At 41.6% G+C, this 20,697-nt stretch overlaps 1 protein-coding gene across 3 annotated transcripts in view; it reads left to right on the forward strand.

Moving 5' to 3' along the window:
* LOC120053768 (tropomyosin alpha-4 chain-like) overlaps nucleotides 1–20,531 on the forward strand; it is a 28,141-nt gene extending 7,610 nt beyond the window's left edge. Inside the window, exons 1-8 of one of the 3 annotated variants that reach the window (XM_039001009.1) lie at nucleotides 2,223–2,727; nucleotides 11,706–11,839; nucleotides 13,466–13,583; nucleotides 15,128–15,198; nucleotides 15,343–15,418; nucleotides 18,030–18,092; nucleotides 18,207–18,276; nucleotides 19,228–20,016. In XM_039001009.1, coding sequence (XP_038856937.1) covers nucleotides 2,596–2,727; nucleotides 11,706–11,839; nucleotides 13,466–13,583; nucleotides 15,128–15,198; nucleotides 15,343–15,418; nucleotides 18,030–18,092; nucleotides 18,207–18,276; nucleotides 19,228–19,310 — 747 coding nt within the window. In that variant the 5' untranslated portion in view covers nucleotides 2,223–2,595 and the 3' untranslated portion in view covers nucleotides 19,311–20,016. Of the gene's footprint in view, nucleotides 1–2,222; nucleotides 2,728–11,705; nucleotides 11,840–13,465; nucleotides 13,584–15,127; nucleotides 15,199–15,342; nucleotides 15,419–18,029; nucleotides 18,093–18,206; nucleotides 18,277–19,227; nucleotides 20,017–20,056 lie in introns of those variants that run through there. The other 2 variants (XM_039001006.1, XM_039001007.1) reach the window with 2 other exon arrangements.
* Nucleotides 20,532–20,697: the final 166 nt, after the last annotated feature.

Raw genomic sequence — 20,697 nt, forward strand, 5'->3', positions numbered from 1 at the left:
TCATTTTGCCTTTAAGGGATTTTAGAAACACCTCAAATGAGGTCTTTGTGATGTGTAGGCTTACCATGATGTGCCATTTTGATTTGGGCTCCCGAGTGGCGCAGCGGTCTAAGACACTGCATCTCAGTGCTAGAGGCATCACTACAGACCCTGGTTTGATTCCAGGCTGTATCACAACCGGCTGTGATTGGGAGTCCCATAGGGCGGCGCACAATTGGCCCACTGTTGCCCGGGTTTGGGTTTGGCCGGGGTAGGCTGTCATTGTAAATAAGAATTTGTTCTTAACTGACTTGCCTAGTTAAACAAAGGTTCAATTTAAATACAGGCTTAGGCTTAATTTCAAAGAGGATCAAGTGTGTGCTTGTCATACTTTTGATGGATATTTTTTATGTTGAATATGAATAAGCCCATATTGTTGTTTTTCAATATCCACAATCTGATGATCTAATAAGATGATCTATTCAAATGTAGAAATTCACCAACTTTTCATAAGGGGAAAGGCAGTTTTTGATATTAGTTGTGCTCTCTGAACGACTGTTCGTCAAAGAAAGGCAGTGTCTGTTTTGCCTGTGGCTAGAATGATGTTATTCTGCTGTCATTATGAGATATTATCTCTCACACCAGACCCACTTTTTCATTTTCCCAAACACAGTAGGCCTGGTGTCTGAGATCTGCAAGCAGACAGAAAGAAAGAATGAGCACCAATATTTATACAATAAACAATCTATGCAAGAAAACAATTAGCAGTAACAATACAGTTCCTGTAACACTTTTAAAAATTCTCTAACGTAAGAGATAGCGGTTTGTAGATAAAACAACAAAGTCAGATTATCTGAGCCGTGTGTGCCCCAACTTCAACAAGGAGACCGTATTGTTTGGGATTCCGGATATCCCAGAGAAACTCACTGTTGTCTTGCACAGGGAGACAGAAAGACAGAGAGAGAGGAAGTGGCTGATCAGGCCCAGGAAGGCAGGACTGACATGGCAGCTCTGGGGAATTTAGACCAGGCTTCCCATGAAAACATGCTCCTGAACACTCCGCCACATGTCATTTATTAGAGGCAATGGTCAACTCATTACACATCTGAATTAACACAGCCAAATCAGATGAGTAGGCAGAGAATAACTGCCCTATAAGCCAGACAACAGCTGATTGCTAATGTTAGCCTGTGTCTGTGAGGCATTGTAAATGAATAGTATGGTGAGGCTGCCCCTAGACACTGGTCTAAGATCAATTTTCCCAGCTAATGATTTAACATCAGGATTTTAGGGAGGTTAAGCTGGTCTTAGATCCGTGCCTAGGGGGAACTCCAACCTGAAGCGTGCGTGTGGTATGTCCTTTGTGTCTGTGGGGCATGGTAACCTTAGAGAATGGGCTGTAGTGAATACGGGTTGAAAGGGGCTGTGGAGCAGCAGGGCCGAGCAGCAGTTCTGGAATGTCAAGAATGCAGCTAAAGCAAACAGATAGGCCCACACTCCAGTGTCTAATGAAATAAATGCTCCAAGCTTTTCCGGTGGGGAATTCACATAGGCATTCACAGAGCTGGAGCTGAAGCTGTACCGACCACATTTCCACAAGACACTCACCCGAGACACCATAAATCAAAACCTGCTGATTCCGTCTGCTTGCTGGAGTATCGAGACAACTGAATCATGTGAATTGTTTTGTGTATTGCTACCCACACACATATTGATGAGGTATTCAACAATCAAGTTACAGTAACCAAACAAATAGGAGTCTCCAGAGCTACATGAAAACACCACAACATTTAGCCTAAAATCAAATGCTTTAGACTTTGATTTGACAAATGTTGATAAAACCTGGAATTTTTGTACACTGTAATAGATCATAAGAATGAACTGTTACGAATATTGTTCAGAATAATCTCTTAAAGTTCAAGTATGAATGTTCCATATCAAACCAGAGAGAAGAGCTACTTATAGGCACTTAAGTGTCACATTTTAGCCTCATTTTTGCTGGACTGGATTTCCTGTTTTCCCTGTCTTTGGTGACTAAATTAAAGCCCTGAATTTGAAGAACATACATTATTTACCATGGCATTGTCAACTGTTAACCTACATAAGACTCTTTATAGGCTACAAAATGGATTGATTTCTTGCCATTGAAGCTGTTCATTGAAAGTCCCCTTTGCCTACACCCGCAAGAATCCCGCAGAACGGGAACGCCCCGCCTATCCTAAAACTGTGACCTCATCTGAATCACACTTCAAACTTCTCTGTATTGGAGGAACTTTCCTCATCATTCCTTCCTTTTATTTATTTATTATCTGCCGCTCAAAACTGGAACGCTTCGCTAATGCGTTCATACATATTTCATTCCAAAGTATATATTTTAATATTTTTTTTAAGTTACTCTTAGGCTGAGTCTGAACTAAATAACCACCTGGAAAACCTATTGTCTTGGCTTATACAACTTTTCTTATTGCACTGCACTTGAAGATTTCTATTCTGCTATTTCGGTCCATTCCAAAGACTGAATACTATTATTATATCCTGTTTGAATAGACCAAAGCAACTTTTGCACAATATTACAATTTTCGAAACCAGAGGTATTTTTTAACGAATAGTACGAGAATGGCAGGTTTGAATTCTTTGGACGCTGTGAAGAGAAAAATCCAGTGTTTGCAACAGCAAGCCGACGATGCAGAAGACCGAGCCCAGGTTTTACAGAGAGAACTGGATGGGGAACGAGAACTTCGGGAGAAAGTGAGACAATCGAATACTTATCTTTTCCCTCTGTCTACTCCTTTTAAAAACTTCGCTTACCTGTCCTTCTCTTCATGACCACGTCTGTTATAATGTTACGTTCTGTAATAGTGTGGAAAGTACACGTTAATGAATTGATCTGCCGGTAGTGAAGACACAATGGTCTCCAAAAAAGGCTGAATTGCTAAAGGTCCTAGCGCGTGCCCAATAATCATCAGATGTGTGCTACAGTAGGAATATAAATATATGGTCCTTTTCTCTCTTTGGACATTTCCTTTTCATTATAAAGGAGTAAGCTGTAACTAGGCTAGACTTAATAATTAGGCCTAATTTAGGTTTGTATGAGTCTAATGCTGGAACAAGATGTTAGTATAAAAAATGGGTAAATCTGGAGGGCCAGTACGAACTTAAGTTTCTTGTAAAATAGCTGTATGGTTCAAAAAGTGTCTGAATCATCAAAACATATTTGCAATAGAAACATTACATGGCTACTTGTGGGGGGCCTAATGAGTTGTCAGGTCTTGATTGGGAAGGCAGCAAGAGGTGAGGTAATGAGAGGATCTGGCTAAAGGAGGGGTTTCCCCTTCATTTCAGTGCAATCCATCAAAGGAAGCAAAAGAAAGAGGGATGTGAAATGGATGTTTGATGGATAGCATTGTCCTCCACGAGAGGCCCAGGATGTAAATGTGTGCCAATGGCTTCTTGGTAGTTGTTGTCAGCTATAGGCCTTGTAGAGAGGAAGCTTTCACTGACATATGGTGATGCATATAGAAGAGACAGAACCTCAGGGCTCATTGGACATGAGTACTGACTCATGATTGGACAGCAGGGAGGCCATAGTGGGTCTGTGAGAAGCTTAAGAACCAGGCATGGTGGGGGATGCATTTTCATTTCATCCCCTGAATTGACCCCAAGTCTGCAACCTGGCTGCTATTACATTCACAGTTTCTTCAGTCACAGACTCAGACCTTACATCATGTCGGTCTTCTCAGCCTCAAAGCATTTTAAATGTACCTCTTAAAGGGATAGTTTGGGATTTTGACAATGAAGCCATTTATCTACTTCCCCAGAGTCAGATAAACTCGTGAATACCATTTTTATGTCTCTCAAGCGTTAAAGGTAGTTTCACGAACCAATGATAACTAACGTTAACGCTATGACTGGAAGAACACATTCAGCTGGTACAGCAGATATATAGAAGCTAATGGCTAGGAGATAAAAAGGCTTCTGGAGTTTGTAATTTACAAAAGCTTCCAGTCATTGCGCTATCGCAAACGCTAGATAGCAACTTCCTTCAAACTGCACGCATAGACATAAAAATGGTATCCACAAGTTCATCTGACTCTGTGGAAGTAGATAAAGGGCTTCATTGCCAAAATCCCAAACTATCCCTTCAAGCTCAAGACATTAGTCTGTGTTCAAGGATGAAAAGACTTGAAGTGGTTGAGTCTTGAGTGAGCACTTGTGTGGCTACCTCAAGGGTGTATGGGCCCATGTGTGAATAATTGGGGCAAACCAGGGTGATTTATTGGCACAACAAACTATTTCATTGGAACAAGATGCACAAAAGAGGGAACATTGTTGTGTCTTTCATGAGGTAATGAATCGTCTTTTGAATAGTTAAAACAGGGAGACTATTGGCCTAAAACGAATGCCTTGATGTTATTTTGGAGTGAAGTGGCATTCTTGTCTTGCAAGGCATAACTTAACTTCACACAACACCCTCTGCCTTTGCTGAACCACCATGGAATGATAATCAAGAAATACTTGACGTTGTAAAGAACAATCTCAGCTAAAGCCCCACACATACAAACCAATTATACAATATATATTTATTTAGACTTTTGTTGCTTTCTTAGCATTCAGGCCCACTGGACAGGGGTGGTAGGCGGGATTCTAAGAGGAGACTCAGGGGATGGATGGGTGGGAGATGAACTGATAAGCAACCTTGGTTGCTGGGTGGGATGGGAAGGGAAGGAGTGGGCGAGGCATGCTTTCTTCAGGGTGGGAAGCATGCTTTCCGGGTGGGGAGGGAGGATGCGGGCGAGTGGATGTGGACTAAGGGGGAATGGGTCAGGGTTATCTTTGTATGCATTTTGTTTGTTTTTGTACTTGTAACCCCCCTCTGAAAAAGGAAAATGTCAAAACGAAATAAAAAGTTGATCACAAAAACAAGATGTGCTTCATTGAGGCTTTATATATTCATATCAACAGTTCTCACAGTATGTACAGTATTTAGGTTAGGTTGGAGGTTCTAGGCCTATTTCAGATTATTATCCATATTCTATGCATGTAGAGGAGAGGGAAGATATCTATCCCAAGCTGAGCTAGCTTCACTCCCAGATCCTTCCTGGAGGGACTGCCTCTGGCTCGATATATACCATAGTGCTCCAAACCACAGAGCTAGGATCAGATTACCCTACCCCCAGTCCTAGCCTTAACCATTAGGGGGATGAAACAGTATCTGACCCAGTATCAGTGGTTAGACGCAGCTTCTCTCTACTCCCTGCCCCTGAGGAACATGCCAGGATACTGCCTGTCGGCTCCACTCCGACACTTCCTGTGCCACAGCTTCAGCCCACATCAGCAGGAAGATAAGCAGATGCTGGACATTTCTCCCAGGCCTGTGATACAGACACATCCTGATTATCTGGGGGGTCTAAAAGAGAACCCAGTTGCTATGTGAAGTTGGCTACTGACTTTGGTGCTGCAAATATTTCTTATCAAAAGACTTCTATAGAATAATGTGATATTTAGAATCACTTATTATAAAAGTGTAAAGAGCAGACCACACCCAGCTAGCGCATAACATTCTGAGAACCATATGAGCGTGGTTGTCCTATGGTTATTTTGCATAAAACCTTAACATAACTTTCTGGGAATGGTGCAGGATAGTTACATGGCTTTGGGACATTCTCAGCACATTTTAAGGAACTTGACAAAAATGTTTATTTTCTTGGTATTTCATTACTTTAACAGGACGTTTCCTAAAAGTTCAAACATGGTTACATTTAATTTCAATTTTGGCAATGTTCTAGACCCTTAAGAAACAATGTTCGTCTGTCGGAATTTCCATACTTCAGCATAACGTTTCCTACAGGTGTTCTCATGGTTGTATTTAAAGTCATGTTCTCAAATTGTTCCGAGAACGTTAAGAAAACTTTACATAAAAACCACAAGAGAACTTTAATAACATTCAGAGAACGTTCTAAGAATATAAAAACATACATTCCGTTCTCAGAACGTTAATTAAGACCATTGACATGAAAACTTTAGTAACGTTCAGAGAACGTTTTAAGAATTATGTATACAATCCGTTCTCCGCATCGACAAAACTCTCTCTATCCTCTATCTTGTTAAGTATGTTCAAGTGTGTTGGCCACACCTGATCTTAATGAGTGCTTGTTTCCTTTGAATGTTCACTTCTGTCCTCAGAACATAAACAAATATATATATATTTTTTTATTTTACCCCCCTTTTCTTCCTAATTTCGTGATATCCAATTATGATCTTGTCACATCGCTGCAACTCCCCAATGCGCTTGGGAGAAGCGAAGGTCGAGTCATGCGTGCTCCGAAACATGGCCCACCAAACCGCGCTCCTTAACACCTGCCAGCCGCGCCAATGTGTTGGAAGAAAAGCCATTCAACTGACGACCGAGGTCAGCCTGCAGGCGCCCGGCCCACCACAAGGAGTTGCTAGAGCGTGATGAGCCAAGTAAAGCCCCCCCGGCCAAACCCTGCGATGCAGTGCCTTAGACCACTGCGCCACTCGGGAGGCCCCAAAAACATTCAGTTTTACTGGTCAGGCAACTTATGGCTTTGTTCCCAGAACCAATGGGAAACCAAAATCGGACGTTCCCACAACTTCCAAGGAACCAAATTGACTGGCCTGTCTGGTAATTAGCCAGTGGTTTCCTGCCACAAATAGCACCATGATGCATTGCATGCTATGGAAATAATTACTTCCTGGTTCCACTGGAGAAAAAAAATCTAACTTTGGACTTTCTCCATGGGAGTATCACGACTATTCAAATTTAAGTTTAACAGTAATACATTTTGGCATTCATTGGGCACAGGGCACTCCCTTGGAACTTGAAAGTACAGTATTTGAGGGAGTGGATGTTGGCTTGTACTTAGTGTTGACCAGGGATCCCACTGCCACGCATAGTGACAGGCCTAAGCTTGTCCACTGCTTTAGAGTTGTGGGGGTCACCATAATATATAAACCAGTAAATAGTTTCACAAGCGGAATGTTTACTTTACCTGCTGGTACTTAACTCTCCGGTCTAAGACCCAATTGAGCCCTCGCTTCCTTATTTGCATACCCGCACTACTTCCTGGTGTTGGCTAGCAACCGAGACCCTGCTGAAGCACAGGGCTTTTGTTTTGCACATGACCCATAAACAAATCAGTGAGCCATCTCCACTCTGAAGCTGGCTTAAGTCAAGGATGAGGAACGGGACAGGGTCTGAATGTGCCTGAAATACGATGGAGTTGACCACTCTGTTCATTTAGCGTCCTATTTGCATTGAAAAGGCTTGTGGCACTGCATTAGAAGCACGTGGCTGATGTTTAATAGCCTGCCTTTACATATCTCCTCCTGAAACGCCTAGTTATATGAGGCTGTCTTTGCATGTCAAGTCTCTGCTAACAGATGGGATCACAACAGGACTGGACCAGCACTATAACACAGCTCCAGCCTGGAACACTTCCATAGAAACCCAATCCTTACGCTCTTCATTACCCCACTGTCCTCAAATTAAGCAATAATTTGATTCCTGACGTGCAGTAGCCCTCCCTCCCTCTCAATGCTTATGACTCTTCAGGATGAGAGAGACAACAGGCATGTGTTTTCTAATGAATGCAGTCTCACTCTCACCTCCTTCGTTCTTTGTAGCTCAGATCATAAGAGAATGGCGTTAGTGACGCCAGGGTCTTGGGTTCGATTCCAGCTGGGGCCATCAATACGAAAATTTATTAATTCACTGTTGTAAATCGCTTTGGATAAAAAATTAAACGCTAAATGGTATATCCCTGTCATCTTTGGCTCAGCATTTACATAATCACGCCAATGAAAAGGCTCTGGTATTGATATAAAGTCTCCACAGCGTAAAGAAAGCTGGTCGCGTGGCCACAGGGAGGGGGATAGAACTTTGTGCTGAGTAGGGGACAAAGTGAGCGATTCAGCGAGTTAGCGCTCTAGATGCTGGTGGAATATCAAGCCTATTGTAGTGAGCTGCTGGCGCTTGATAAGGATGCTGTGGCAGTGGGTTATTAGTGTCAGTGGGGCTTCGTTGTGTCATCAGCTGCCAGCTAGCCTCAAACGGCCTCAATACAACAGAACACAGTCAGCTGGTACAGCAGATATATAGAAGCTAATGGCTAGGAGTTAAAAAGGCTTCTGAAGTTTGTAATTTACACTTTGAAATTTCAGATCTGATTTTCCCTTCCGAAAAAAGGAATCAACCACAACAAAAAATGTCCATGAATTATTATCTACATAATAATAATGATCCTACATTTGTAGCTACTGATACCCTTTTCATTCTATACACTATTGTTGATATATTTAATGCCATGACATAATAATAGACATTGCATTAGCATAACTTTAGTCTGTTGAGTTTCTCACTAGACATTTCCTATCTTCCATTCATAATTGGATCCTCTTATTTATATGTGAGAGAGGAAGCACTAACAGAGCACCTCCTTAGCTTGGTGTCTTTCCTTTTCCTGAATCTAGTTCTCACAGATGGTTTCATTTAAGCATTTTTTTTCTCTGTGTGTGTGTCTCTCTTTGTGTGTGTCTATGTGCGCCAATGTGCATATACGCGTGTGTGTGTGTGTGTGTGTGTGTGTGTGTGTGTGTGTGTGTGTGTGTGTGTGTGTGTGTGTGTGTGTGTGTGTGTGTGTGTGTGTGTGTGTGTGCGCGTGCTCGCTCTCTAACATCTTCTTGGCACTGCACTACAAACATTCTCTCGAGTATGTTTTACCATATAATGAGAGAGAGAGAGAGAGAGGGGAGGGAGGGAGAGAGAGATCTCTCTAACTGAGAGAGAAAGAAAGAGGGGAGGGAGGAAGGTCAGGATGTAGTGTGGATTGGTTTCCTGTCTGTTTTCTACCTTTTTCCCCTTTAAACCTACTCCATTTCCTTTCTCTCAAATAGGGTCTTTACTTAGGGTCTTTACAGCTTTAAAACACACAGAGAACTGTCTGGGGGAGATTTACCCACATGATAATCAATGTCTGAATTTAGATAGCCATTATAAACTAGTGCCTCAACTCTATCGCTCATTGTTTTAGTGGTAAATCCGCTAGTAAAAATATTTCTATGCTGCTGATTTTTTGTCAACACAACAGCCATTCAATTGTTCAGGAAGCTATTGTAGCTCTATTGCTAACTGCCTGCCTGTCTGTATCAGAACGTGTTTCACAGCCACATACAGACATGCATACCTAACTGACCTGCGCTCATGAATAGAATTGATGTTTGTTTATGTGTGGAGGCTTTCTCCAGACAATTGCCTCATAACTGTATCTGTTTTTTCAGGCCTCGTTTCTTTCAAACTGTCTGGCAGTTGATCTGATGTCCATAAAACCCCATAAATAAGTTAGGGGTGATGTATTATCCACAATGATTCATTTTGTGGTCAGTTTATGCACCAGTCTAGAAATCGCTCATTGTCTCGTTGGATTCAATTGACTTTTAGCTGGCTGGCTGTTGATCCATCAGTCATTTGGACATTTCCTGCCCGCCTCCACTGCCTCTCTAAGCACATGCTTCTGTATTAACTAGGGAGAGAGAAGGGGGAGGATGGGTGGGGTGTCAGTCAGGCCTGAAAGATAGATCGGGAGAAAGCAAAAGAGAGGCATAGAAAGGAGAGTGCTGACTAACCGCCAGGCCCTGAGCAGAGCAGGAAGCCATGTCTCTCCCACAGCCATCCCAGAGCAGAGCTGAAATATCCAGCCCATGAGAGAATGGAATGGAATGGCACTCACTCTGCACAAATAACTCCTAATTACCCTTTTCCTCTGTCCTCTGTTAGCTCTCTCTATGCCTCACTTTCCAACAGTAACCCCCATCTCTATCTCTGTAGCGCTTCTCTTCCAGGCCTGAGGCCTAGTTGTGTAAGCTGGGTCTGGACATGGTCAGCCAAGGGCAGGCCTGTGGGTGCTGTATTGAACTGTGGGAGTAGTAGTAGTAGTAAGACCTGAGTCAGAGTTGGCTGGAGAGCTTCCATTGTATTTGTCTGAAATCTGTGTATAAATATTAGGCCTACTCCCTGGGAGGTGGATATGCTTATGGACTGAGAGAGGAAATAAAGGTTTGATTTTCTGTTTGCTTTCTACGAACTGGATTGTTTATCAAGTAAAGAGGATCCCAAAAAAATTCCATCATGTGACCCACTTATTTTGTCTTAAATCAAATCAAATGGATTCCAGTGAATGGAATCAGTAGTTCTGTTCGATGCTCATTCATCATTAAACCTACTGACCTTAAAAGACTCTGGCTTCTATCCATTTGAATGTTTCCATCTGTCTCCAATTCACTTTGTAAATTAGTTATTAATTATTTAGACACTGTGAATGTATGACTAATTTGACACCCAAGAACTCAGCCAAATAGATTGCCTTGGCTTAACCTTTTACTGCAGTGGGCTAAATCAGGGTCACACAGAGTGATTCTTGGTCATCTTAAACAAATCTACTTTGAAAGAAATGTATACACCTTACACACATGGTTATTGACTGAAACAAATTAAGGCAACTGTACCATGTCAGATATAGAGTTGAAATGTATTACATTTTGAGTTTACATCCCAAAATTACACTTTATATACTTCACAGAAGACTGAAATATAACAAAACCGTTTGACATAGAAACACCGGACTTTCAGAAAAATATTAATAACATTCCACCCATGAGGCCACTAGAGGGCGATTTGGTCATTTTACTATAGGAAATGGATCATGAAGAGGATATGGGCTCTTTGTGTATTCCCCTGTCATTGGATCCTCACACATGGTTATAGGTGATTGAGGATGTCTTTAACCTCCATATGATGGCTTCCATTACATTAGCATTTACATTTATTATGAGTCATTTAGCAGACACTCTTATCCAGAGCAACTTACAGTTCGTTAGTGAATTAATCTTAAGATAACTAGGTGGGACAACCACACCACAGTCATAGTAAGTCCATTTTTCCTCAATAAAGTAGCTATCAGCAAAGTCAAAGGTAGTAAGGGGAGGGGAAAAAAGTCAAGATCGAATGTTAGTTCACAAAAGGCATTTTTGCAGTGTGCGGAGAAGCGGTTGACATGGGTGAACTTGGGAAGGTTGAACACCAGGTGGGCAGTAGCATTCTGGATAAGTTGCAGGGGTTTAATGGAACAAGCGGGGAGCCCAGCCAACAGCAAGTTGCAGTAGCCCAGGCGGGAGATGACAAGTGCCTGGATTACGACCTGCGCCACTTCCTGTGTGAGCTAGGATCGTACTCTACGGATGTTGTAGAGCATGAACCTACATGAGCGAGTCACTGTTTTGATGTTTGCAGAGAACGACAGGGTGTTGTCCATGGTTACGCCAAGGTTCTCTGCATTCTGCAAGGGGGAGCTTGTGGAGTTGTCAATCTGGATGGAGAGGTCTTCTCCGGAATGAAGAGCAGCACCTTCTTGTCAAGGTTGAGCTTGAGGTGGTGGGCCGACATCTAAGCTGAGATATCTACCAAGCACGCAGAGATGCGTGTTGCCACCTGGGTGTCGGAAGGGAGAAGGAGAAAAGTAGTTGAGTGTCATCCTCATAGCAATGATAGGAGAGACCATGTGAGGATACCATCCAGGGAACATCCTCTTAGCAGGATGTGCTGCTTTCTAGTACAACACATTACTGTGTCAGTGTGACCCTTTGTGTGACCCTAACCTTGTGTGACCCTAACCTCTAACCTTTGACCTCATCCCCCTCTCTTCTCCCAGGCGGAGGGTGATATGGCGGGTCTGAACCGCAGGATCCAGCTGGTGGAGGAGGAGTTGGACCGGGCCCAGGAGAGGCTGGCCACTGCGCTGCAGAAACTGGAGGAGGCCGAGAAGGCTGCGGACGAGAGCGAGAGGTCAGTACAAGCCAGCCACAGAAACGGATGTATTTATAATCTTTCACCTTTTAATTTGACCGCATATTTATATTTACAGTGCATTCGGAAAGTATTCAGACCCCTTGACTTTTTCAACATTTTGTTACGTTACAGCCTTATTCTGAAATGGATTAAATAAATATTTTTCCTCTTCAATCTACACACAATACCCCATAATGACAAAGCAAAAACAGGTTTTTGGACATTTTTGCAAATGTATTAAAAATAAAAAACAGAAATCCCTTATTTACTTAAGTATTCAGACACTTTGCTATGAGACTTGTAATTGAGCTTAGGTGCATCCTCTTTCCATTGATCATCCTTCAGATGTTTTTACAACTAGATTGGAGTCCACCTGTGGTAAATTTAATTGATTGGACATGATTTGGAAAGGCTCACACCTGTGTATATATAAGGTCCCACAGTAGAATATTTCTGAAGGACAACCATCTCTGCAGCACTCCACAATCAGGCCTTTATAGTAGAGTGCCCAGACGGAAGCCACTCCTCAGTAAAAGGCAGGTGACATCCCGCTTGGAGTTTGCCAAAAGGCACCTAAAGACTCTCTGACCATGAGAAACAAGAATCTCTGGTCTGATGAAGCCTGAATGCCAAGCGTCACGTCTGGAGGAAACCTGGCACCGTCCCTACGGTGAAACATGGTTGTGACAGCGCATGCTGTGGGGATGTTTTTCAGCAGCAGAGACTGGTATACTAGTCAGGATTGAGAGAAAGATGAATGGAGCAAAGTACAGAGATATCCTTGATGAAAACCTGCTCCAGAGCGCTCAGGACCTCAGACTGTGGTGACGGTTCACCTTCCAAAAGGACACCAACCCTATGCACACAGCCAAGACCATGCAGGAGTGGCTTTGGGACAAGTCTCTGAATGTCCTTGAGTGGCCCAGCCAGAGCCCGGACTTGAACCCGATCGAACATCTCTGGAGAGACCTGAAAAGAGCTGTACAGGAACACTCCCCAGCCAATCTGCAGAGAAGAAGGGCAGAAAGTCCCCAAATACAGGTGTGCCAAGCTTGTAGTGTCATACCCAAGAAGACTCGAGACTGTAATCTCTGCCAAAGGTGCTTCAACAAAGTACTGAGTAAAGGGTCGGAAACGTATGTAAATGTGATATTCCAGTTTATTTTTAATACATTTGCTAAAATGTCTAAACCTGTTTTTGCTTTGTCAAGGCTGTCATAGTAAATAATAATTTGTTCTTAACTGACTTGCCTAGTTAAATAAATGATGGGGTATTGTGTGTAGTTTGAGGGGAGAAAAAAACGACTTGTTTTCAAATAAGGCTGTAATGTAACAAAATGTGGAAACAGTCAAGGGGTCTGAATACTTTCCAAATGCACTGTGTATGCCATTCTCCATTGGATAGTACCAGGCACATGCGGCTTGCTTTGACATTTTTTTATTGTTATAGGTTTTGATGCCATGTCCATTGCTAGCAACAGACCAGCGATATTTCTCGGAAAGCCATCTTGAATGTGTAAAACCATTCAATGTGCCTCCATATTGGGTGGGCTGTGTAAATGATACTTGAAATCGATTGTGTCTTGGGTGTTGCTGACATTACTGTGTGTCCTGTCCTATCAGAGGCATGAAGGTGATCGAGAACCGGGCCTCCAAGGACGAGGAGAAGATGGAGATGCAGGAGATGCAGCTAAAGGAGGCCAAACACATCGCTGAGGAGGCCGACCGCAAATATGAGGAGGTGAGACTTCACATGGTACCATAGAGTTTGTTCTGTCTGGGGTTAAATCCACTCATAGAAGTATCCCTTAACTTCTTATGGCTGAAGGGGCAGTATTGAGTAGCTTGGATGAAAGGTGCCCATATCAAACGGCCTGCTCCTCAGTCATAGTTGCTAATATTTGCATATTATTATTAGTATTGGATAGAAAACACTCTAAAGTTTCTAAAACTGTTTGAATTATGTCTGTGAGATTAACAGAACTCATATTGGCAAGCAAAATCCTGAGTTGAAATCAAAACAGGAAGTCAGAAATCTGAGCTTGTATGTATTCACCAGAGTCCCTAATGAAATCCCCTTGAGATATGAATGATTGTGCACTGCCTAGGGGTTCCACTAGATGTCAACCATCAATAGAAATTATAATGAGACTTCTATGATGTTGTGGGAGAGAATGATAGCAGAATCAGTCAGGTGTCCATCAAGCAGCCATTTTCTGATCATGCTTTTTCCTCATGGTAGTCACTTGCGTTCCATTGCTCACGAAGACAAGAAAGAATACTCCGGTTGGAACTTTATTGAAGCTATATGTTAAAAACATCCTAATGATTGATTCTGTACTTAGTTTGAAATGTTTCTTTGACCGGTAATATCACTTTTTGAAGTTTTTGTCCGATATAACGCTGACCAGAATTAGCGTTTGGATATGTAAACCAGACGTGCTAACAAAAGAAGGTATTTGGACAAAAATAATGGATTTTTTCGAACAAAACAAACATTTATTGTGGACCTGGGATTCCTGGTGTGCTTTCTGATGTAGATCATCAAAGGTAAGGGAATATTTATCATATATTTTCTTGTTTATGTTGACACCATCTTTGCGGCTGTGGTGTTTTACTTTTGAGCGCCGTCTCAGATTATAGCGTGGGTTTCTTTTTCCGTAAAGTTTTTTTGTAATCTGACACCACAGCGGTTGCATTAAGGAAAGGTATATCTATAATTCCATGTGTATAACTTGTATTATCATCTATATTTATGAGTATTTCTGTTGAAACGATGTGGCTATGCAAAGTCACTTGATGTTTTTGCCACTAGTGAATCTAGTCGCCTCAATGTAAACTCAGATTTTTTTATATAAATATGAATTTAATCAAACAAAACATGCATGTATTGTGTAACATGAAGTCCTATGAGTGTCATCTGATGAAAATAATTGAAGGTTAGTGATTAATTTTATCTCTATTCTGGTTTTTGTGAAGCTATCTTTAGCTGGAAAAAATGGCTGTGATTATTGTGGTTTTGTGGTGACCTAACATAATCGTTTGTAGTGCTTTCGCTGAAAAGCCTATTTGAAATCGGTGGGATTAACAACAAGATTACCTTTAAAATGATATAAAACACATGAATGTCTGAGGAATTTTAATTATGAGATTTCTGTTTTTTGAATTTGGCGCCCTGCACTTCGACTGGCTGTTGTCATATCGGTCCCGTTACCGGGACTGCAGCCATAAGAAGTTTTAACACACTCATACTGTTTCACTAATATGGTTATCTCTCTACCTTAGGTAGCCCGTAAGCTGGTAATCCTTGAGGGAGAACTGGAGAGAGCTGAGGAGAGGGCCGAGGTCTCAGAACTGTAAGTGCAGCACACGCCTCCTACACTAAAATAAGAGGGTAAACAAAGGTTCCTGAAATGAACATGTGAAGATCCTTCCAGTATTGTGTATGTAAGTATTGAGATGCCAATGCTAAGTACTTTTCTTCCTTTATTCCCTGGTAGTAAATGCAGTGATCTGGAGGAGGAGTTGAAAAATGTGACCAACAACCTAAAATCCCTAGAAGCCTCATCTGAGAAGGTCAGTGTGCATACTATTACATCATACAAGTAAATACAGTCAACTACTGATGAGTGCAAACTCAGCTTAAGTGCAGTGTAGATCACCAGTCCCAATTCAAATACATAATTGTTTTTACTTATTCTGGATATCTGCATGTTCTGGGTAAGTGCATCCACTTAAGTCAGTCCCAAATCATTAGTTGACTTTACATGGCAGACATGAAAGCAGAGTTGTTTTGAGTATAATCACTACCTGACACACTTTTATCTTCAAAGACATCTGAACAAAGATCCTGGTGCCACCTGACAAATTGGATGTTGATTTCTTTATGATAATGTTGATGGAACAGGAAGGTGTAATAGCCCTGGAAACAAAACAGACCTTTCTCTGCATTCCTACCTAGCCAACTTAGTGCCAGTCACGCCACATGAATCTCCCTCAGCCACTTAAGCACTTGCCCGGTGCTGATTAAATCACTGCCCTTCTCATGGTTGGCATCACAGCACGATGTGTTCCTTATACCCATGCTAACACACAGCCAGTTTATCACACCTGAAGAGTTGCATTTAGGGTTGCAAAGCTACCGGTAATTTACAAAAGTTACCGGAATCTTCAGTAATTTGGGTAATTAACAGAAAATATGTCACTATCGTAATTTTGGTAATTTATACTTGAATAACTTAAAACATGTTTTATTCATATAGTATTCATTTTTTATATCTGTGTCCATATTGTCCATGAGTTTCTTATTAGATAGACCATGTGGTTCAAGAGAAAATAGCCAAATTAATGAAAAGGCCTCTAATCAACACTGGCATTATTTTCAATTAATTCTGCAACTCTTCCAACTATTTACTTTTTTCACAACTGTCACCAGTTTGACGACAAAACATTAGCAAAGAATCAGAATCATAAAACACGGGACGAGATGTAAAAATGGTCCATTGTGCCAATAGATGGTATGCACTCACATGAGATTTGCCGTGATGTTGACAGAGTGGCATGGGAGGTTTATTTCTTAGACTGGGTTAAGATGTCAATTTTGGGACACATCCTCAATAGTGTGCCTTCGAATCAGTGGGTGTTTCGGCCTTTAATCACTAAACACCCTCATCAAAGGTGGCCAGCTAAAGGGTGATCAAGCCTTAGCTTGTGTCCCATGCCCAATTAAGATTTCCCACGGGACTATGCAAGGCAGGGGCGTCCTCTTCCCTGAGCCAGCCCTACAGCTGACCGCATACCTCATATGCCCTCCTCAAGTTGGAGGGATCTGAATTGGTTCTCAGGTGGGGGTGGGGGGTCATGAAGTTAAAGCCCAGCAAGGGTCCTTCCGTTTGATCCAGATCCACTGGCTGCCTCTTTCAGCTGCTTGAGAAACTGCTCTGACGGTCTGCCGCAGAGCCTGTCCATGGATTCCAAGTTCTTTCAGCAACCTGATGGTGGAAGAAGCCACGAATCCTCTGCATCCCACTTCAACTGGCCAGACTTTGCATTCCAGCCACGCTGAGTTGCATCTGCTGCCAACTCTGTGTAACGCAGTTTCTTATGGTCGTAGGCCTCTTCAACAGAGTTTTCCCACGGGACTGTGAGCTCTATGATGTACACAGCCTTTCGTGAAGGGGACCAGAGTACCATGTCTGGCCTAAGGTTGGTAGACGCAATCTCAGGTGGAAAAATTAGTTGCTGGCCAATATCGACAAGCATCTTCCAGTCCCGGGCCATGGCTAGGTGTCCAGTTTCTGGCTTCGTAGGAGGATGCTTGGGCCTTTTCTGTCACTCCCGGATGAATGTTGTTGTTTTGACGGGATTGCTTGTTTTTGGAGGTAATGAATTGGTTGCACTCCTCTTGGTCTCAAGTGCTGCAGCAAGGCTCTTGAGGACCTGATTGTGCCTCCAGGTGTAGCGGCCTTGTGAGAGGCTGGTCTTGCAACCTGTCATTATATGCCTGAGAGTCGCTGGAGCTGGGCAGAGGGGGCAGGTCGGGTCCTCGCCATACCATTGATGTAGGTTTTTTGGTGAACAGCTCTTATGATGAAGCTGATGTTGCTTGCCTCAATTTGCCAAAGCTCACTCCAGTTTATCTTTTTACATATTGACATAGTAAAATAAATAAAAGTTTGTAAAAAAAAAAAAAAAAAAAGAAGATATTTCATGTTGAAACCCTCATGTTAAACACCAATGGTATTCACGAAGTTGATGGTTTACATTTAGGATAATGTTTTACAGCTTTGTCATTCTATTTTTTATTTTAAAATCATCTTATTTAATTATTTTATATATTTTACATGTGATGAGGCCATACAGAGCTAAGAGATTATTACAGACACCTGTGATAATCTGAAGTACCCAAAAGGGCCACCAAATGTTTGTGATAAAATCATTGAAATATACCAAAATGTTGGTAGTTTACTTTTAAACTTAGAAAGTTTCCAGTAATATACCCTCCCTTTGCAACCCTAGTTGTATTACAGCGAAGTATGGTTGACAAACACTGCCGCAAGATCATCGCTGTCTATGCACTTTCATGTCTGTCTGTTTCTGTACGCGTTTCTGTCTCTGAGATGAATGGTCTGACATGTTCAAGATTTCAGAGCTTGCCTGGAACAGACTTTGTCTTGTATTTTGACAGTACTCAGAAAAAGAGGACAAGTATGAAGAGGAGATCAAGGTTCTTAGTGACAAGCTGAAGGAGGTAAGCAGCTGCTGGCATCTTATTGGATTTTTAGTTCATCCAGTAGTAAGCCAGTTTGCTCCATGTCAAAAATGGCGTCCTGTTCTGACACCCCCCTCCCTCTGTGTCCCCCAGGCTGAGACTCGTGCAGAGTTTGCAGAGAGGACAGTGGCCAAACTGGAAAAGTTCATTGATGACCTGGAAGGTATGAGTGCTAAAAACGCTGTTGCAAACTGCTCTATGGCATTTCGATAGAAGAGAAAGTAAATGTAACTTAGTGTGGAGAGAAAGTTCCTGTAAATTAGACATATTTTATTGCAGAAGATTACACTATATATTTTGAAAATAACAGTTTTATCATTGTTCTCAGTTGCATCTCAGACTTATAAAGCTGAGTTGCTCAAATAAGAACATTCCATGTCAGTAAATTAGTTAAGATGTCAAGCTTGTTCCATATTCCCCATTTGTATGTAATTTCCTAGGTCAAGAGGTCTGGATATTTAATCTTCTCCCTGAGCAATGAAACAACATCTTATTATGCACAGTTTCACATTGACCCGGTCCCAGCTAAAAAAAAAAATATTCAACTAGCTGGAAATATTTCTCTAGAAGAAAGCGTACCCTGCCAAACATATGGAAACTTCTCCGACAAGCTAATAAAACACACTGCCTTGGTCTCCAGTGTAAAGAAATATGTAGGCCCATTTTATACTAACCAAAGAGCACCTAGTTTGGTGTCTGATGTCTGCACTAAGAACAGAGTGCTCAAATTCCTTTTAGATCATAATTTTTGGTCCTAGAGCCACATGAAATGGGTTTACCAGTATGAAGTACTTTTATGGAAACCTTGATATAGGCTTAAATGCTTATGGTAGTCATCTCTTGCCCCCCCCCCAAAAAAAGATTTGCAACATATTTCAATTTTAGAATGCTCACAGGTAGACTAAGATGTCTTATCTTTCTGGCATATTCTCTTCTTTCATTTTTATACTGTATGAATTTTCTCTTTTGCATCCACTGAACTGTCCTCTCTTTCTCTTCCCTCTCTTTTTGCCACCATTTCCTTTTTGATTCCCTGTCCTGTCCTCCACCTCTCTCGGCTGCTGCTTTCCTTGTACCTTACCTGTGCTACCTCCTGCTGCCCTTTGACCTCCAGATGAACTTTACGCTCAGAAGCTGAAGTACAAGGCTATCAGCGAGGAGCTGGATCATGCCCTCAATGACATGACCTCCTTGTAGACATTTCTTTCTGCTGGCCTCCTGCTCCCTCCAGGGTGTCTGTTCTCTCACCCTTCCCACTTTAGGCTATTGTGTCCTGAGGTTAGCCTCCTGAAATACCCTTTCTCCTTTTCTCTGTGCCTTCTGTCCATCTCACTGTGTAATGAAACTCATTAAAAGCTAACTATCTCAACTATCCTTTCTTCTTTAATTAAAAAGTTCTGATATTACAATCTTTATAATGGGATAAACAACTGTTTTAAGAAGGTGAGAATTTATGGAGTGTGGCATGCATTCACACTGAGTGTCCCTCACATCTGTTTTACATAACATTTGTCGTGCAACTCCATACATTACTGTCATCAGTTTTATATATGCAAATCTGCCTTTTGTTTTGGGTAGTGTTCTTTAGTGTGGTTGTGTTTTGCATATGGAACAACTTAACACGATCGCAGCAGTTACAGTATGTAAAATCAATCAATCAATCAAATGTATTTCTAAAGCCCTTTTTATATCAGCTGATGTCACAAAGTGATATACAGAAACCCAGCCTAAAACCCTAAACAGCAAGAAATGCAGATGTAGAAGCATGGTGGCTAGGAAGCAGCTGTTGTACATCCTGTATAGGAATGGCTTTGGATTCTGTGTAGAATATTGTTTACCAAACCTAAGGAGAATTAATTCATATTAATCAACTTTGATGGTCCTGTTATGTGTGGTTTCATTCAATATTTTTTCAATATGTCTTTATTTTATTTATTTTTTAGAAAAATTAGCAGGTGCCAAAGAAGAGAACCTGGGAATGCATCAAGTCCTGGACCAAACACTGCAAGAGCTCAACAGCTTATAAAGATGATGATGAGGAAGATGGAGAGGATAAAAGTCTTGCAACATTCCATAAATATTACATTTCATTCCACATTTTGAGCTGTAAAGTCTTATTCCCAGCGAAAGGGGATTAACTTAACTTGTACCCTTAGTTTTTTCAAACCAATGAGTCAAGAATAGAAAAACGACAACTCATATTTGAAATGTGCACTCAAAAGCATGTTTTGAAATAGGTTATGTTATATGTATGGCCTTCATTTATGTATGATTCATGAGCTCCACCTAGAGTTATTTTGCAAACAGTTGACAGGAATCAGCTTTTACCAACTGACATGGTAATTTAGTCCATGCACAATGTACAGTGGGGAGAACAAGTATTTGATACACTGCCGATTTTGCAGGTTTTCCTACTTACAAAGCATGTAGAGGTCTGTAATTTGTATCATTGGTACACTTCAACTGTGAGAGACGGGATCTAAAATAAAAATCCAGAAAATCACATTGTATGATTTTTAAGTAATTCATTTGCATTTTCTTGCATGACATAAGTATTTGATACATCAGAAAAGCAGAACTTAAT

The sequence above is a fragment of the Salvelinus namaycush genome, chromosome 9 (genome assembly GCF_016432855.1).
Source record: "Salvelinus namaycush isolate Seneca chromosome 9, SaNama_1.0, whole genome shotgun sequence".
NCBI classification, from domain to species: Eukaryota; Metazoa; Chordata; class Actinopteri; order Salmoniformes; family Salmonidae; genus Salvelinus; species Salvelinus namaycush.